At 48.1% G+C, this 18,752-nt stretch overlaps 2 protein-coding genes across 2 annotated transcripts in view; one reads left to right on the plus strand and one right to left on the minus strand.

Moving 5' to 3' along the window:
* The window catches only part of pltp (phospholipid transfer protein), a gene marked incomplete at its 5' end in the record, with an annotated part of 190,427 nt that overhangs the window by 128,637 nt on the left and 43,038 nt on the right, over window positions 1-18,752 (minus strand). The window lies entirely within an intron of this gene.
* Window positions 6,842-8,703, plus strand: LOC147108488 (uncharacterized). Its single transcript, XM_086005139.1, has one exon. The coding sequence runs from the start codon at window positions 6,972-6,974 to the stop codon at window positions 8,325-8,327; it is 1,356 nt and encodes a 451-aa protein (XP_085861265.1). The 5' UTR covers window positions 6,842-6,971; the 3' UTR covers window positions 8,328-8,703.

The raw sequence follows: 18,752 nt of genomic DNA on the forward strand, positions 1-18,752 counted from the left end.
GAACGCAACGGAAAGAGGAAAGCAATGCGGAATACTTGGTTGAACTGCGTAGATTAGCGAAATACTGTCAGTTTGGGGAAAATCTGACAGAGGCATTGAGAGACAAGTTCGTGTGCGGGTTGTCGAAGGAAGGAACACAAAAGCGACTGCTAGAAGAGAACGATCTTACACTTGATAAGGCTGTCCTTATTGCAGCATCGCACGAAGCCGCAGCGAGAGGCACTGCAGAAATGCAGCTGAAGGCAGCGGTACTCAGCGTGGATCAAATGACTTCGGGTACAACGAAATGTTATCGTTGTGGGAAGACAACACACGACCAGAACCAATGCTGGTTTAAAAACCAGGAATGTAGAAAATGTGGCAAGCTTGGTCACATAGCTAAAGTATGCCGGTCAGGAAAGAAGACCAGCAACAAAAAAAAGTCACCGCAGGAAAAGTACAGCAAGGTACACAAGGTGGCTGAGAAGAGTTCGGATGAACAGAATTCGGATTCAGACCCAAACGGCCAGGAACTGGGTAGTCTGAGAATTCACAATGTGAGTAAGGAAGCTGACCTACAAACTATCTGGGTCATGCTAAAAATAGCCGGAGTCCAAGTAAAAATGGAATTGGACACAGGATCAGCCCTATCAGTCACAAATCGAAGGGATTACAACCAGCTATTCTCACATATACCCTTGAGAGATACCAAGATCGTATTGCAGACATACACGGGGCATAAAGTATACCCCATCGGAAAGATAAAAGTCAAGGTGAGAGACAAGGGCAAAGAACACCAAGGAATGGACTTATATGTACTACCTGAGGGAGGTCCACCACTTCTGGGACGGGAGTGGATCAGGGAAATAAACATGGAATGGCACTACCTAAAAGCAATAACGAGTGAAAACTCGGTGAAGACAATCAGCTCAGACTCTGAAACTGATGACGATAAGACCAGCCCAGGTGCGAAAGACAAGTCTAAAATGGACTTGCTGACTAAGGTTGGAAAAACAAAGGAGGGCATAAATGCTTATGCTTCAGAGGAGAACAAAGTTTCAGAACAGAATTCCACTGAACAACAACAACATAGTTTGACAGAGAATTCTGAGTCTGTCCAGTTTACAGACATGCACAATTCTGAGGAACACCGGGCTCGAACTCAACTCCATTTCAAATTACAACAGCAATTAGAACAATTGAGTTGCCGGCTTGAGCAAGAGATGAAAGCAATGAAAAAGTTCTTTGACACAGAGTGGGAGAATCTGGAAAGACAACAGAAGCAGCTGATGGAGAAAAGGGAGCAGGAGCACACAAACCGTCTGCGCGAGGAGGCCAAACGAATCAAAGCTGATTCGGTTTCTGAAGGTGCGTGCTCTAATCTGGTGGAGCAAGATGTTCAGCAACTGAAGGCGCTTGTTAGCAGGTTGCAGGCAGAAAAGGCTGATTTGGTCGCCATGAATTCCGAGCTCCTACTGAAGTTGGGTGCAGCATCACCGGACGATTCATTTGTGGAAATTCGAATGGTGGAGGCTGCGGATGATGGCGAAGTAGAAACAGCAAAGGAGCCCCAGGGCAAGGTTATAAACATCCCTGCAGCTACTGGGAAACGGATGATGTCAGAAGAGTTAACGTTCAGCCAACTCCTTCATATGCTGAGGGACAAGACTCTGAAATGGGAACAATTTGAACATGAGCTTAAATCTTCAAAGGAGAGGGGTTTGGAGCTCTCAAAAGTTATTGAAATAGCTGAGGTTGCAACACAGACTGAGAAGATGGCAGCAGAGCAACCCTTGGATGCCAAAAGTACGCTGACTCACGTCAATGTTGAACAACAGAATGCTGAAACAGCTGCTCCAGTAGAGGGATTGAATAATACGATCAATCAATCTCCGGATGAAGTTGAAGTATTGAAATCACGAATGAGGTCATTAGTAAAAGACTTGCAGGAAGCCCAGAAAAAGCTGGAGGAAGCTGAATACATGAAGAAGTCTCTTCAGGAGAGATGTCTGGATTTGGAACAAAAGCTGACTAACGTCCAGCTGGGCAGGGAGGAAATAAAAGACCCTCTCGCTGGCCTAGCTCAGGACGACACCGATTATTACCATGTCCTGTTGAACGACACCGAATGTAACGATGACCTGTTCTGCCCAGCTTGTGGGGAAATCTTCCGAAGTGCAAAAACCCTGAAGAATCACAAAAAGTCTAAGAAACACCGGGAGATGGTGGCGCTGCTAAGGCAACAGGAGAAAGAGGAGGAGGAACTGTGCATGTGGCTGGCAGCGGAGCACAGAGAGTCTCCAAGAAGCAGGAAAGGAAAAGACGAAACAGAAGAAGATGACCCATCTGAACCATTATCACCCCTACCAGATCACGCACGTGGTCCCTCCGAACGGAACCAAATCAGTTTGGAAGTAGAAAAACTTCCCAAGGTACTCAAGCTTTTAGAAGTCAGCAATGCTGGTTCAGAAGTGACGGAAGTTCAAGCTGTTAAGTCCAGTGAAGGACTATTGGATGAGTCACCCCAGCAAAGTGAACCGACTACACCACAGGGAACTGCTACACCACCGAGGCGTTGTCCAGACCGAGTCAAGAAGCACAGGAGGCGCCTCCACAGAGACTGAATCTGTGAACTGTTTTCCGCAGAGACTGAATCTGTGAACTGTTTTCCGCAGAGACTACATCTGTGAACTGTTTTTACATGAAGTTGGATATATGTTATGATGTTATGTTTAATGGGGAATAAGTATGTTGTAAGCTAAAAAGGGAGGATTGTAGTGTATGTAACCGTTCTACCTTTAAGAGAACTATTGTATGTAACCGTCCACCTTTAAGAGAACTATTTTAGGTGTTGCACTACTTTATCTTGGCTGCGGTATACTGTAATACCGGTGGTGACCACACCGGTATAGAAGTGCTGTGTAATGAGTGATTGGGCAGATTCGCCCTGACCTTCGAATAGTAAAGTCCTGTTAAAGTTTACTCTTGTAGTCTGTGTAATAATTTGCAATATAACACACAGATTTTACACATTCGGCACCTGAACATAGGGTCCAGCTACAGAAGAATGCTGTTTTGCCCTGTCTAAAGCAGTACCGCCTGGCCCCAGAGGCCGAGGAAGGAATAGCAGCGGTAATACATTCTTTACTGCAGCAAGGGGTTTTAGTCAAAACACAGAGCCCCTGCAATACTCCTATTTTGCCCATCCCGAAAGTAGGAAGACCAAACGACTGGCGTTTTGTGCAAGATCTCCGGGCGATCAATAAAATAGTCATTCCCATTGCTCCCTTGGTGCCAGATACCAACATCATCCTCTCCTCTATACCAGCTGATGCAACTACCTTTTCGGTTATCGATTTATGTTCTGCTTTCTTCTCCATACCACTGCATAAGGACAGTCAATATCTGTTTGCCTTTACTTATAAAAATCAGCAATATACCTGGACCAGGTTGCCCCAGGGGTATACTGAAAGTCCTGCGGTGTATGCGGCAGCGGTTAAAAATGACTTGGAGGAATGTCAGTTATCGGCTCAGTCCACCTTAATCCAGTACGCAGATGACCTTTTGGTTGCCTCCCGAACGGGGCCAGACTGCCAAGAAGATACTATAAAATTGCTCCAGCATCTGGCTAGCAGGGGACACAGGGTGTCCTCCGAGAAGTTGCAGTTTTGCCAAACATCCGTCCAGTATTTGGGTTTTCAGTTGGAGTATGGACAGCGAAGATTGGGACTGGAAAGAATAAGGGCAGTGGATAAAGTGCTGATCCCGCGAACAAAGAAGGACATTTTGTCGTTTCTGGGAATGGTGTGTTATTGTAGACAATGGATATATGACTACAGAGAAATGGATGCGGTCTTACGATCAGCTACGCTGCAGACAGAGCCCCCCATAGTCGAATGGACGCCAGAACGAGATAAGGCATTCAGTGATCTTAAAAATGCTATGGTCAGTGCTCCCGCGTTAGGACTACCTAAGTATAATAAGCCTTTTCAGTTATACGTCAATGAAAGAGAAGGCTTTGCAACAGGAGTACTGGCACAAGAACATGGGGGAGGAAAAAGGCCTGTAGCATATTACTCTGTAGCCTTACCAGCCGTAGTGAGAGGCATGCCAGCCTGCTTACGAGCCGTTGCTGCAACCGCCACAATAGTGGAAAAATCCATCCCTATTGTGCTTGATCACCCTTGTGTGGTAATTGTTCCCCACGCAGTGCTGCTATTATTAAATTCGGCAGCTACTCAGCACTTTACGGCGGCAAGAAGGATTGGGTATGAGATAATCCTCTTGTCACACTCTAATTATACCTACCAGCGATCACCAGCTGTCAACCCGGCGACCTTTGTGCCAATACCAACAGAATAACCAGGTGAACCAGAACACGACTGCTTGTTAACTGTTGAAGCCACCACTATACCCAGGCCAGATTTGCTAAGTGATCCTATTGATAATCCTGACTTGATCCTCTTCACGGATGGTTCTTCGCATCGACCCAGTGATGATCAACTATTAGCAGGTTATGCGGTGGTGACTCCTCATGAATTATTGGAAGCTTATGCGTTGCCACCTGGCACATCTGCACAAGCAGCTGAACTATATGCATTAACCAGAGCCTGTATTTTGGCTAAAGATCAAAGCGTCAATATCTATACTGACTCCCGTTATGCATTTGGGGTAGTGCATGATTTTGGACAATTATGGAAAAACAGAGGTTTTATTACATCCTCAGGAAAATCTATTAAGCATGCGCAAATGGTGTTAAATTTGTTGAAGGCTATTCAGTTGCCAAGTAAAATTGCAGTACTAAAATGTGAGGCCCACACCATGGCAGGTGATGAAGTCTCGTGTGGAAATAGGTTTGCTGATAGTGCGGCTAAAGAGGTTGCACTGAGGCAGGCCCCACAGCTTCAAGCCGCCAAAAATACCGTTAGTAACTTTCCTCCAGAACTTCCTAGTAGCATTGATGCTGATCTACTACGACAGGCCCAAAGTCAGGCAACAGTCCAAGAAAAACGTACTTGGAGTAAGGCAGGTTGCTATCAAGATCATGATATATGGATGCATCCTGATGGCCGAGTGGTTTGCCCACGAAGCTTGTTTTTGCCCCTGTCTCGCCTGGCACATGGACAGGCTCACATGGGCAAAGGAGGGATGGCACATGCATTGTCCCAACAATGGTATGCACCAGGAATAACGGTAACAATTGAATAAGTTGCCAGAACGTGTTTAGTATGTCAGCAGAACGATAGAGGGAAATCGCCCGCAAATTTTGATCACCTACCCCAACCAGAGCTGCCCTTTGAGAATCTACAGATAGATTTTGTACATATGCCCGCAGTAAAAGGATTTAAGTACATACTGGTAATAGTAGATATGTTCTCCAGATGGGTAGAGGCATACCCCACTAGGAGGGATGATGCCAGAACAGTAGTAAGCATTCTGCTAAAAGAAATAATACCTAGATTTGGAATACCTATGGGAATAAACAGTGACAGAGGAACTCATTTCACCAGCAAACTGATAAAAAAACTTAACTGAAGCCCTTGGATTTCAATGGAAATTGCACATACCTTACCAGCCACAATCCTCAGGAATAGTGGAAAGAGTGAATGGGGAAATCAAGGCCGCCCTAACCAAAGTATGCCAGCAAAATGGGTTGCAATGGTCGGATGCCGTGCCAGTAGTAATGTATGCCCTGAGAAATCAGAAAAATAGAAACACAGGTCTGACACCACATGAGATCTTGATGGGCCGGCCTATGACAACAGGCACATGCCCACCCATGACTCCAGAGAAGGTGGCATTAATTTGGAATGATGAAAAATCATTAAAATATGCTCAGGCCATGTGTGAAACAGCAGGAAGAATACATGAGAAAGTGAGACAGGCCCAGACGCGCCCCACAGAATGAAACATGCACCCCTTTAAACCCGGAGATCAAGTTTATGTGAAAGCGCTAAATAAAGAATCTTTTTCTCCTAGGTGGAAAGGACCATATTTGGTGCTGCTTACAACTCGAACAGCTCTCAAATTGAAAGAAAAACCTGATTGGGTACACGCTACAAGGTGCAAGTTGCATCATCCGGAGGAAACACCGGAGGTGGAGTATAAACATACTGCACCAGACACCACTTCAGAAACGGGAAAAGATCTGTGCCCACCATAATTTGGCACTCCATTGAAGGACTGATTACTTTCGGATTGCTATATATGTTTATATTTAATGCTGTATAACAATAATTAGGATAATTTAAAGATTTCTAGGATAAATCAGGAAATATGTTAAACCAGATAATAATAATCGGCCTATGTGTAATAAGGACAGCCGCCTGGACCATCCTGCCTACTGAAAAAACAGAATGGGCAGGCCAGTTAGGATGGAAGGCGAGAGACAGTAACCAATCGCAGGGAACTTACACTTGTAACAATGGCACCATTTGTGTAATTGCTAATTGGACGATTAATTGCGAAGCCTGTGGGATGTTCGAAATGAAATCTGGGATGGATAAAATAGTATTTAGCCAAGGATCTAATATAACTCTAAGTATATATTGGGAAAAAGGAGTGAACATAAGTTGTAGGATAGAGAATGACACTGACATACTAAACAATTATACTAAATTATGGAAATGGTATAAAAATGACACAAGAACCGGAGACATGGAACAACCGATATATTTGAAAGACGGTCAGGCGTACGGATGCGTGAATGCAACTCTTATAGAAGGAAGACCTCACTGGTATGGGGAAACATTCTTTGCAAAGAAAACGAAACAGATAGAAAGTCCTATGGACCACTTGCAAAGATTGCATTCTACCTGTACCCCGGTCTTGATCTCCCCATATACTCTAAATTTGACAGTACAGGTACAATATGAAAAAAAAAAGATACTGGATGTAATATTACTACTATACAAGCCAAATTGAATAAGAGAGTTAGGATCGGGAGAAGGAGAAGGGACTTAGCAACGGTCTTGGGAGGAGTAGGAACTGGTATGGGAGCCCTTAATGCAATAGATATTGAAACATTGCAGAATAAAATACAGCAAGTAGGAGGGCTGACAGGAGATGCTATAAAATTAAGAAATGCTTGGGACAATGGACTGACAGCAGCGATGTTAACACAGTGGATATCAGATACAATGAGTTGGAAGCAAGTAAATAAGGTAGAAAAGGAACAAGAGAATGTTGCAAAGGGACAAGAGAAAGTCAATAATCATACTCAATGTATGTTTAAAGAAATTACCAAGCAGTCACTGAGGGCTGAGCTAGAGCGAATCGCTATGTCAGGACATGCTCCTAGTTGGATGAGAATTTTCAGATTTGAAGGAAATAATCTAGAAGTAAAACCTGATCGAAGATATACTAAATGTGACCTCAAGGGATGTAATTTTACAATGAAAGTGGTAAATGTGACAAAAGCCAAAACCTGGTGTCAGTTCTTGGTATTGCCCCAACTGTTTGGAGAAAACTTTTGGTATCCCGAATTTCATGGTAAATGGATAGATCAGGGGAATAAGACCCACGATGCCTCGGATTGCCAAGATTGGCCGTTTGGAAAAGTATGCCCATTGCATACCCCTATATATGAACCTTGCTCATTACAACATAGTAGAGGTGCCTGCATTTGGAATTTGAAACCTTGTAATGATACTACCTTGCATGAGATAGGCCAGAACTATCTGTGTATTAGCAGTGCCTGGCCTATATATGTAGATGGGATTTTGAAAAGGCCCCCTTTAAACACTTGCATAAAAGATGTTTATACTGTGTTTGACCCACATACCAACAAGACATATCAGTTGGGAAAATGGGCTACGGTAATGCAAAGAAGAACTGTATTGGGGATAGAAAATGCACCCCCTACAGTTAATTTGGCTAATCTGACACAATTTTTGAAAAACAATGAAAAGATAGCAGAAGCCTTAGCGAAAAGAGGAAGAGATCTGCACCATTTAAAAGCAGTGATGGATTATGATGAGCAAGGTTTGATTCAAATAGCTATGCAAATAACAGATTTGACGGTACACCACTGGTGGGATGTGTTTAAAGGATGGTCACCTAAAGCATCCGCAGTGCTGGAATTGTTTGTTCACCCGATGGTTATATTTTGTGTAGTGACAGGAGTTTTATTTATATTAATTTGTATAATGTGGATAAGAGTGAGATATCTGTTAGCGCAAACAGTAGAATCAGTAGCATCTGTAAAAAGAGCTACGAAAGTACTAGAGAGAAAGGAAAGAAAAAGAGCAAACCAGGATGACTATGATGAAGAAGATTGTCTAAAAATGCATCCTTTCCCAAAGGGATATTATCCTCCCTATGAAAACGAACTGAATACAATGCCGTAAAGCAGTGTTGATCAGTAAAGATCAACAAGGAGGGAATTGTGGGAGAAAACGTATTAAACATTAAGGCATGCTGGGATACTTGACCACTTTACTAATTGAACAAAGGACACTAAACTAGTTAAAACTAAAAGAACTGCTGACTGCCATAATGAAGTCAAGCTGACCTTTTGGCTTGGGACATCTGGTGATAAAATGTGAACATGTTATTCTGTTTCTTGAGAACAATGGAACCTATGAAACCCTATGTTGAAATGTAATGTAAGCTAATCACCTGAAGTTGTTTACCTTGCTGTATAACTATGAGCACTGTACATTAGTAATTTAGAGTGCTGGTGGGCAGTAGGGACTGCTGCAGACTCTCCGTGATATCACGTAATAAATTCCTAAAGCGAACCTCGAAGTCTCCGTCTGATAGTTAATTTCCTCGACAGCTGTCTATCTCGTACAGCCATTTCTAGTACAGTGTGTTATTATACACTAACTATCTCCTCCAGAGTTTTCTAGTACAGTGTTATTATACACTGATGATCTCCTACAGCCATATCTAGTATAGTGTGTTATTATACACTGACTATCTCTTCTACTGATTTCTAGTATAGTGTGTTATTATACACTGAATATTTCCTCCAGTCATTTCTAGTATAGTGTGTTATTATACATTATCACCTCCAGTGATTCCTAGTATAGTGTGTTATTATACACTGACTATCACCTCAAGCCAGTTCTAGTATAGTGTGTAATACACTGACTATCACCTACAGTCATTCTAGGATAGTGTGTTATTATACACTGAATACCTCCTCCAGTGATTTCTAGTATAGTGTGTTATCATACACGAACTGCCTCCTCCAGCAAGTTCTAGTATAGTGTGTTATGAGACACTGACTATCACCGACAGTCATTTCTAGTATAGTGTGTTGTTATGCACTGACTATCTCCTCCAGCAATTTCTAGTGCAGTGTGTTATTATACACTGATTATCTCCAACAGTGATTTCTGGTATAGTGTGCTATTAGAAACTGACTGTCTCCTCCAGTCATTTCTAGTATAGTGTGTTGTTATACACTGATTATCTCCTCCAGTCATTTCTAGTATAGTGTGTTATGAGACACTGACTATCACCTCCAGCCATTTCTAGTATCGTGTGTTATTATACACTGAGGCCTAGAAATTGGGTATAGCCCCGCTTGGGGCGTTAGAATTGGCGGAGCGCAATTTTTATAGCCAGACGCAACTTATCGACACCTCGTGCGATATTGGGTTGCAGTGCCCCAAAGGTGATTGAGGTGCGAGTTCAGGCGTTACATGGGGCACCTAAGGCGCTAACATGCTGGCGCAACCCAATATCGGGGCGTCCAGCCGCAGCGCAGGTGCTCTCAATTACCCATGATCACGAGACTTCCAGGCGCCAGCCAGCTCTTAAAGGGGTGAGTCAGGCAGCTCCAGCAGCCACAGTCTGCGCCTTGTAGGCCTGCAAATCGGCGCAGGCCCTTCTCTGGCGCAAAAAACTTGGAGCATATGGAGAGGGTGAGGCAGAGAGCAGAGCGCTTCACCAATGAGTCTCTGGAGGAATTGGTGGCCGCAGTGGAGCGCCGGCGAGATGTCCTCTACCCCGACAATGGCAGGAGGCCTAATCATAAGGACTATCGACGAGCTTGGAGGGATGTTTCTCAGAGGGTCAACTCCAGCAGCATGGCGACCAGGAGCCCTGTGCAGTGCAGGAAGAAATTCAACGACCTCACTCGGGTCGTGAGGGTGAGTGGAGTTAATGTAAACTTATGCATCCCTCCATTAGCACCTGACTTTATGGCTACAGGGTGTGCTATGCCCCACTGGCCATCTGTCAGCAAGCACCCATGGCCCTTTCTGGTCACACACATGCACATTTGACTCAGGGCATCATGTAACGGCTGGTCCACCATGGGGGGCATGAGATGATAACCCAGGGCATCATGTAAGGGCTGTTCCACCATGGGAGGCATGAGATCATCATTCAGGGCATCATGTAACATCACTTCCTGTCCTTTGCCCTGCAGGCCAAGCTGGCGAGAAACCGCAAGGAGCAGCTTCGCACCAGAGGAGGCAGTCCTCAACTGGAGCCTCTGACGGATCTCGAGGAGAGAGTCCACCAGATTGTGGGAGGACGCCCGAGTGGTCCTGTCACCACTGCAGCTGCCGACCCCATTGTCCACAGCGATGGTAAGGTTCTCTACTATTACAGCTGTCACCTTCCAGTTGTTTCCCATGCCAGCATGCTTTCTCAATGTGGAGCCATGTCATAGCATTGCCGCACTGTTGCATCCCTTGCTGCCAAACTGTCCTTTTGCTAAAGCCACTCTTCAACCTCCCTGCTTTCAGATGCTGCATCACCAGCTCGGGAGCCGGCCCCTCAAGCTGCTAGTACCAGTGCCTCCGGAGGCGACGACCAGGAGGAAGCTGGACCATCCGTGCCAGCCTCAGGGGAGCCACCGCATCTGGAGATTGGGGATAGTAGTTCCCTTGAGGGTAGTGGGGGGGGCTCTGATGAGGAGCCAGTTGCAGGAACCAGCGACCTGCAGCAACGCGCGGGGGCTAGGGACGCTCGGGGGCCATCTCCCCGGAGGGCGAGGCAGGCCACCATGACTGCTGCACAGAGTGCAGAGGAGGTGCGTAGCCTTGCCGAGATGAGCGCCCAGGCCCGGCTCAGGCACACTGAGCTGATGGCTGCAGTGGGGAGGATGCCTCAGTCGATCGACACACTGACAAAGAGTGTGCTGGACTTTGGGGCAGCAATGGAAAGGACTGTCCAGGGCTTCGGCCCAGCAATGGAAAGGTCTGTCCAGGGCTTCGGCCCAGCAATGGAAAGGTCTGTCCAGGGCTTGTCCGAGGCAGTGGGAAGGTCTGTCCAGGGCTTGTCCGAGGCAGTGGAGAGGTCTGTCCAAGGCTTGTCCGAAGCAGTGGAAAGGTCTGTCCAGGGCTTGTCCGAAGCAATGGAAAGGACTGTCCAGGGCTTCGGCCCAGCAATGGAAAGGTCTGTCCAGGGCTTGTCCGAGGCAATGGAAAGGTCTGTCCAGGGCTGGTCCGAGGCAGTGGAAAGGTCTGTCCAGGGCTTGTCCGAGGCAGTGGAAAGGTCTGTCCAGGCCTTGTCCGAGGCAGTGGAAATGACTGTTCCGGCCTTGTCCGAAGCAGTGGAAAGGACTGTCCATGGCTTTTCCCAAGCACTGGCACCTGCCACGCAGGTCCTCACTGCTGCCACGCAGTCACTTGCTGGCCTCGTCCACATGCAAATTGAAGCCACTCGAACACTCTCTGCTGCCACCCTAGCTGCATCAGGCAGGATCACCCCAGGCCCTTGCAGCATCACAGCAGGCCATGAATCTGTGGAGCAGTCGATTGTGGCGTATGATCCTGTGCGGCCCCGTCAGAGTGCTAGTGTTTCGGCCGACCACGGTGCAGGTGTCCTCTCTCTGCATGTGAGCAGTCCTGATGCCACTGCTGGCACGTCAGCAGAGCAGCTGCCACCACCTGCGCGGCAGACTGCTAGCAGACATGCCCAGTTGGAGCAGCCTGCTTGCGGGACCTCCAAGCCCAGAGGTCGTCCAGGCCGTCCCTCAGGGGCTTCAGCGCTTCCAGACACTCAGCAGGCGTCCCCCAGCCTTGACGCAGCCACTGGGGTCCAATTACGGAGGAGCTTCCAGCCAATTCTAGTATAGTGTGTTATTATAAACACACTACCTCCTACAGCCATTTCTAGTGTAGTTTGTTATTATACACTCAATATCACCTCGTGTCATTTCTAGTATAGTGTGTTATTATACACTGAGTATCTCCTCCAGTGATTGCTAGTATAGTGTGTTGTTATACACTGCCGATCACCTCCAGCCATTTCTAGTAGTGTGTTATTATACACTGACTATCACCTCCAGCCATTTCTAGTGCAGTGTGTTATTATACACTTACTATCTGATACAGCCTTTTCTAGTGTAGTGTGTTGTTATACACTTACTATCTGATATAGCCTTTTCTAGTATAGTGTGTTATTATACATTGGCCTAGAAATTCACTCGCCTTAGCGCCGCTTTTGAGGCGCTAGAGGGACTAGCGCCAGAGTTATGGCCAGTTCAAAAATTCCCTGGGGCCCTAAAGCGGCGTTGCACCGGTAGCGCTGCGCCGGCACCGATGACGTCATCGGTGTGCGCAGCGTCCCGGTTGCCATGCCGACGGGCCCCAGCGCCGAAATTCAGTTGCGGCCGCCTCGCCCGTGGCAGCCGCAACTAAGACTCTGGCAACAGAGTCCAACATGTGTTTGCGCCGGCGCATTAAAGGCCCCACGGCGGCCGGCCGCTTTCCCGCCGGCCGCCTGCCCGCAGCTCCCTCCCCGGACTTCTCCCCCCCCCCCCCCGGAACAGATGCAAGCCCGGCACTTGTCCGAGGTGCCGGGCTCATTTTTGAAGAGATTTGCGCGGGCCGCGGCCGGGTGCAGGCAGCTCCTCCTTAACGGAAGGAGGAGGCCTGCACTTCCCGAGCCTGCCGCACCGCAGCGGGCGCCGCAGCGCCGGAATAGCGCCGCAATGCGGCGCATTGCGCCAGTTTTCAGGCGCTAAAACCCTTCAGTAGCGCCGGCAGCCGTTTGGGCGCGGCGCTACTGAATTTTTGGCGCGCGCAAAGGGACTTAGCGCCGGCGCTAACTTCCGGCGCTAAAGCCCTGGCGCAGCGCAAACTCAATTTCTAGGCCATTATCTCCTACAGCCATTTCTAGTATAGTGTTATTATACACTCAATATCACCTCCAGCCATTTCTAGTATAGTGTGTTATTGTACACTGACTATCACCTCCAGCCATTTCTGGTATAGTGTGTTATTATACACTGACTATCACCTCCAGCCATTTCTGGTATAGTGTGTTATTGTACACTGACTATCACCTCCAGCCATTTCTGGTATAATGTGTTATTATACACTTAATATCACCTCCAGCCAATTCTAGTATAGTGTGTTATTATACACTGAATATCTCCTCCAGCATTCTAGTATAGTGTGTTATTATACACTGAATATCACCTCCAGCCAATTCTAGTATAGTGTGTTATTATACTCTGAATATCTCCTCCAGCATTCTAGTATAGTGTGTTATTATACACTGAATATCTCCTCCAGCCATTTCTAGTATAGTGTGTTATTATACACTGAATATCTCTTCCAGCCAATTCTAGTATAGTGTGTTATTATACTCTGAATATCTCCTCCAGCATTCTAGTATAGTGTGTTATTATACACTGAATATCTCCTCCAGCCATTTCTAGTATAGTGTGTTATTATACACTGAATATCTCTTCCAGCCAATTCTAGTATAGTGTGGCAGAGCCACCAAGGGGACTCTGATCTTATGTACATAATTATCTGTAACTAATTGTTAGCTACAGAATGAATCTGTATCTCTGTTCATATTATCGCATGTACATAGCGCGGTCCTTTTAAGACTGAGACCCAACGCGGTGACATCATCACATTGATCACGTGATCCTCCTGCGGCGGGAAAACGTGATGACGTCATGACGTCCGACCAGGGAGGGGCTCTAGTCCGTCCTCGTGGAGCTAGCAATCAGTACAGACCTGTTATCCAGCTTTCCATTGTTTTACTGTTAAACTCTGTTTATTAGTATTAAACATTGTTTGTTTAATAGACTGACTCGATCTCAGTCCTTTAGTTAGGAATCTAGCCGTTCCTACAGTGGTGACCCCGAATTTTCGTGGACAATTTTCACGAAAGAAGCTAACGAAACATGGAAGCACACGCCATGGCTTTGAAGCTCCCACAGTTTTGGGAACAACATGCTGCCTCCTGGTTCGTCCAAGCAGAAGCACAATTCGAACTCCGTAACATCGCCACGGATCAGACACGCTACCTCCACGTGGTCTCCGCACTCGACAGCTCCACGGCCGCACGGTTCATCAGCCTGCTCGAAAACCCCCCAGAGGCCAGCAAGTATGATGCTCTTAAAGCACGGTTAATACAGGTCTTCGGACTCACGAAGGCAGAGCGGGCCCGCCGGCTGCTCGCTATGCCCGTCCTGGGCGATTCCAAGCCATCTGAGTTAATGAGCCAGATGCCCACGCTCCTGGGCTCCGAACCCCAATACTTCCTTTTTCGGGAGTTATTCCTGAGTCAACTCCCCAAACAGGTTCAAGCCGCTCTCGCTAGATCGGACACCGCGGATTGCGCAGCACTGGCTGCAGAAGCAGACACGGTTTACGCGGTCACGCAGCAATACTGCTCCGCCACGAGACAACCCTCCTCCGCGGACGCTGCCTCGACACCTCCATCCCCCGGCTTGTCTTTTTACCACGCCCATTTCGGCGCGAAAGCCAGAAGCTGCCGCCCTCCTTGCAGTTTCGCGCCTAAAAAAAACTAGCAACCCCGGCAGCAGCCCCAGAAAAGGAGGATCGAGTTTAAGGTACGGCCGCGGCCGTGATGGCGATTGGGAATTCCGGGAAGCTCCTATACATTACCGATTCCCTTTCGGGCCGGCGCTTTTTATGCGACACCGGGACGCAGTGCAGCATCCTTCCCGCCTCAGCACTTGACATCCAGTCTGGGAGGCACGGTCCCGCCCTCGAGGCAGCTAATGGCGGGGCCATTCGTACCTTTGGCAAACGGCAGGTCCGGGTGTGCTTCGGCGGACAACGGTTTCAGTGGGAATTTATCACAGCCAAAGTTTCACAAGCCATCCTCGGTGCAGATTTCTTATGCACCAACAGCCTCTTGGTAGATGTCCGAAACCGTCGACTGGTCAACGCGGCTACCTTCCATTCCATTCCGTGCTTCTGCAGTTCCGCACCGGCCCATACTGTCTCCTGCGCGTTACCCTCGCCGGACGAATTCACCCGCCTACTAAGTGAATTCCCGGAGCTGACCAAGCCCACTTTCTCCACCTCAGCAACTAGGCATGGTGTCCAACACTACATTACTACGACCGGCTCCCCAGTGTACGCACGAGCTCGGCGGCTGGAACCCGGTAAGCTCGCAGCAGCGAAGGCCGAGTTTGCCATGATGGAGCGGCTGGGGATTATTCGCCGGTCGAATAGTCCCTGGTCCTCACCCCTACATATCGTTCCAAAGCCCGGCGGCGGATGGCGGCCATGTGGGGACTACCGTCGACTGAATGATGCAACGACGCCCGATCGGTACCCGATCCCGCACATTCAAGACTTTTCCGCCCATTTGGCGGGAAACTCAATCTTCTCCAAGGTCGACCTCGTCCGGGGCTACCATCAGGTCCCTGTACACCAGCAGGACATCCAAAAAACTGCGGTTATTACTCCCTTTGGACTGTTTGAGTTCCTCAGAATGCCTTTTGGGCTCAAGAATGCCGCGCAGGCCTTTCAACGACTCATGGACTCGTTCCTGTGGGATCTTCAGTTTTTATTTGTCTATCTGGACGATATCTTGATAGCCAGCTCCACCAAAGCGGAGCACGTCGACCATCTCCGCACCCTTTTTCGGCGCCTCAGCCAGCATGGCCTCATAATCAACCCGGCCAAATGCCAGTTAGGCCTACATCAGATTGACTTCTTGGGCCACCGCATTACCCAGGAGGGTGCAATCCCGCTGTAGTCAAAGGTCGAAGCAATTTCGGCATTCCCGAAGCCACAGTCCACCAAAGCCCTCCAAGAATTCCTCGGCATGGTGAACTTCTATCACCGCTTTGTGCCGAAGGCAGCACATCACATGCAGCCCCTCTACGAGGCCCTCAAAGGCAAGATGGGAAAGGATGCAATAACCTGGATGGCGGCAATGGACGACGCTTTCGACAACACAAAAACCGCTCTAGCCAATGCAACTATGTTGGCGCACCCTCTGCCAGGAGCCACCATCGCCCTCACCACGGATGCTTCCGACTATGCCATAGGCGCCGTGCAAGCACAGTGGGTCAACGGGTCATGGCAGCCACTGGCGTTCTTCAGCCGCCAACTCCGGTGCAACGAACGCAAATATAGTACTTTCAACCGTGAGTTGCTGGCACTGTTCCTGGCCATTCGCCATTTTCGTTTCCTGTTGGAGGGACGTCCCTTCACCGCGTTTGTAGATCACAAACCACTAACTTTTGCAATGGCCAAGACCGCCGAACCGTGGTCGGCCCGACAGCAGAGACAGCTAACTTACATTTCGGAATTCACGACAGACATCCAGCACGTAGCTGGCAAGGACAATTTGGTAGCTGATTGCATTTCTCACATGCCCGTATGGGCAGTCCAGTTGGGCATCGATTATGCCCTCATGGCCACCGACCAAGTATCCGACCCTGAAACGCAGTCGTTTCGCGCCGACACCTCTGGCCTCCAACTGGCCGATGTGCAATTCCACGCAGCAGGCACCTCGTTGCTCTGCGATGTCTCCATGGGGGATCCTCGCCCAATCGTTCCAGCTGCCTGGCGCCGCCAAGTCTTCGATGCCATCCATGGGCTTTCGCACCCGGGTGTGAAAGCATCCCAAAAATTACTGTCGGCTAAGTTCGTCTGGAGAGGAAAGGATATCCGCGATTGGGCTAACACCTGTGTCGTCTGTCAAAAGTCTAAGGTGCAGCGCCACGTCAGGGCCCCATTGGCCACGTTCGCTGTACCAGAACGGCGATTCGACCATGTCAACGTGGATCTCGTCGGACCGCTGCCACTGTCCCAGGGTTTCACACACATTCTAACCATGGTCGATCGTACTACCAGATGGCCCGAGGCAGTACCTTTGGCATCTACTACGTCTGCCGAGGTAGCCAGAGCGTTCCTCTCCTCGTGGGTCGCACATTTCGGCGTTCCGGCGGATATTTCTTCAGACCGCGGTCCACAATTCTCATCCGAGCTCTGGAACGCTGTGGGCCAGGGTCTTGGCACCAAACTCCACCGCACTACGGCCTATCACCCACAGGCAAACGGTTTGTGCGAATGTTTCCACCAATCGTTAAAGGCATCGCTGAGAGCTAGCCTCCAAGGCGCCGGCTGGGTGGATAAGCTTCCATGGGTCATGTTGGGGCTGCGCCCGGCACCCAAAGAGGACCTGCAATCGTCTGCCGCAGAGCTCGTGTATGGTCAGCTGCTCCGCGTACCGGGAGATTTCCTGCCGCTTCCCACCGCGCCATGGTCTGCGGCCGACCAACTCAGCAACCACCGGGAAATGGCCAAGGCTTTCGCACCCATTCCGACTTTGCATCACGGCCTGCCATCTTCGCACGTTCCAGCGGAGCTAAAAAATGCTGAATTCGTATTCATTCGGCATGATGCCCATAGGGATCCGCTCAAGGCTCCCTACACAGGACCTTTCCGCGTAATAGAGCCCGGCGACAAGAGTTTCTCGGTTGACATCGGTGGTAAACCAGACCACATCTCCATTGATCGTCTCAAACTGGCGCATCTGCACAACAACTGGCCAGTAGAGACTGCACAGCCGCCACACCGTGGCCACCCTCCAGCTGCATCCGCACCAGTCCAAAGGCTCCCATCCGCCAGCCCGCCCGCTGTTCAACAACGTTCACTCCGAGAATACAGGAGTTGCTCTGACAGGCTTGTCAGACCTCCTAGTCAATTGACTTTTACTGTTAAAGACAATTCTGGGGGGGCGCATGTGGCAGAGCCACCAAGGGGACTCTGATCTTATGTACATAATTATCTTTAACTAATTGTTAGCTACAGAATGAACCTGTATCTCTGTTCATATTATCGCATGTACATAGCGCGGTCCCTTTAAGACTGAGACCCAACGCGGTGACGTCATCACGTTGATCACGTGATCCTCCAGTGGCGGGGAAACGTGATGACGTCATGACGTCCGACCAGGGAGGGGCTCTAGTCAGTCCTCGTGGAGCTAGCGACCAGTACAGACCTGTTATCCAGCTTTCCATTGTTTTACTGTTAAACTCTGTTTATTAGTATTAAACATCATTTGTTTAATAGACTGTCTCGATCACAGTCCTTTAGTTAGGAATCTAGCCATTCCTACAATAGTGTATTATTATACATTGAATATCTCCTCCAGTGATTTCTAGTATAGTGTGTTATTATACACTGACTATCTCCTACAGCTTTTTTTTTTAGTATAGTGTGTTATTATACACTACCTCCTACAGCCATTTCTAGTATAGTGTGTTAATATACACTGACTATCTCCTCCAGTGATTTCTAGTATAGTGTGTTATTATACACTGACTATCACCTCCAGCCATTTCTAATATAGTGTGTTATTATACACTGACTATCACCTCCAGCCATTTCTAATATAGTGTGTTATTATACACTGACTATCTCCTCCAGTGATTTCTAGTATAGTGTGTTATTATACACTGACTATCTCCTCCACTGATTTCTAATATAGTGTGTTATTATACACTGACTATCTCCTCCAGTGATTTCTAATATAGTGTGTTATTATACACTGACTATCTCCTCCAGCGATTTCTA

The sequence above is a fragment of the Somniosus microcephalus genome, chromosome 13 (assembly GCF_052327205.1).
Source record: "Somniosus microcephalus isolate GS21.2 chromosome 13, FLI_Smic_1.0, whole genome shotgun sequence".
In the NCBI taxonomy this organism is placed as follows: domain Eukaryota; kingdom Metazoa; phylum Chordata; class Chondrichthyes; order Squaliformes; family Somniosidae; genus Somniosus; species Somniosus microcephalus.

Excerpts from the sequence above, each read along its gene's own strand:
- LOC147108488 (XM_086005139.1), top strand. The coding sequence starts at position 6,972 with ATGGGAGCCCTTAATGCAATAGATATTGAAACATTGCAGAATAAAATA.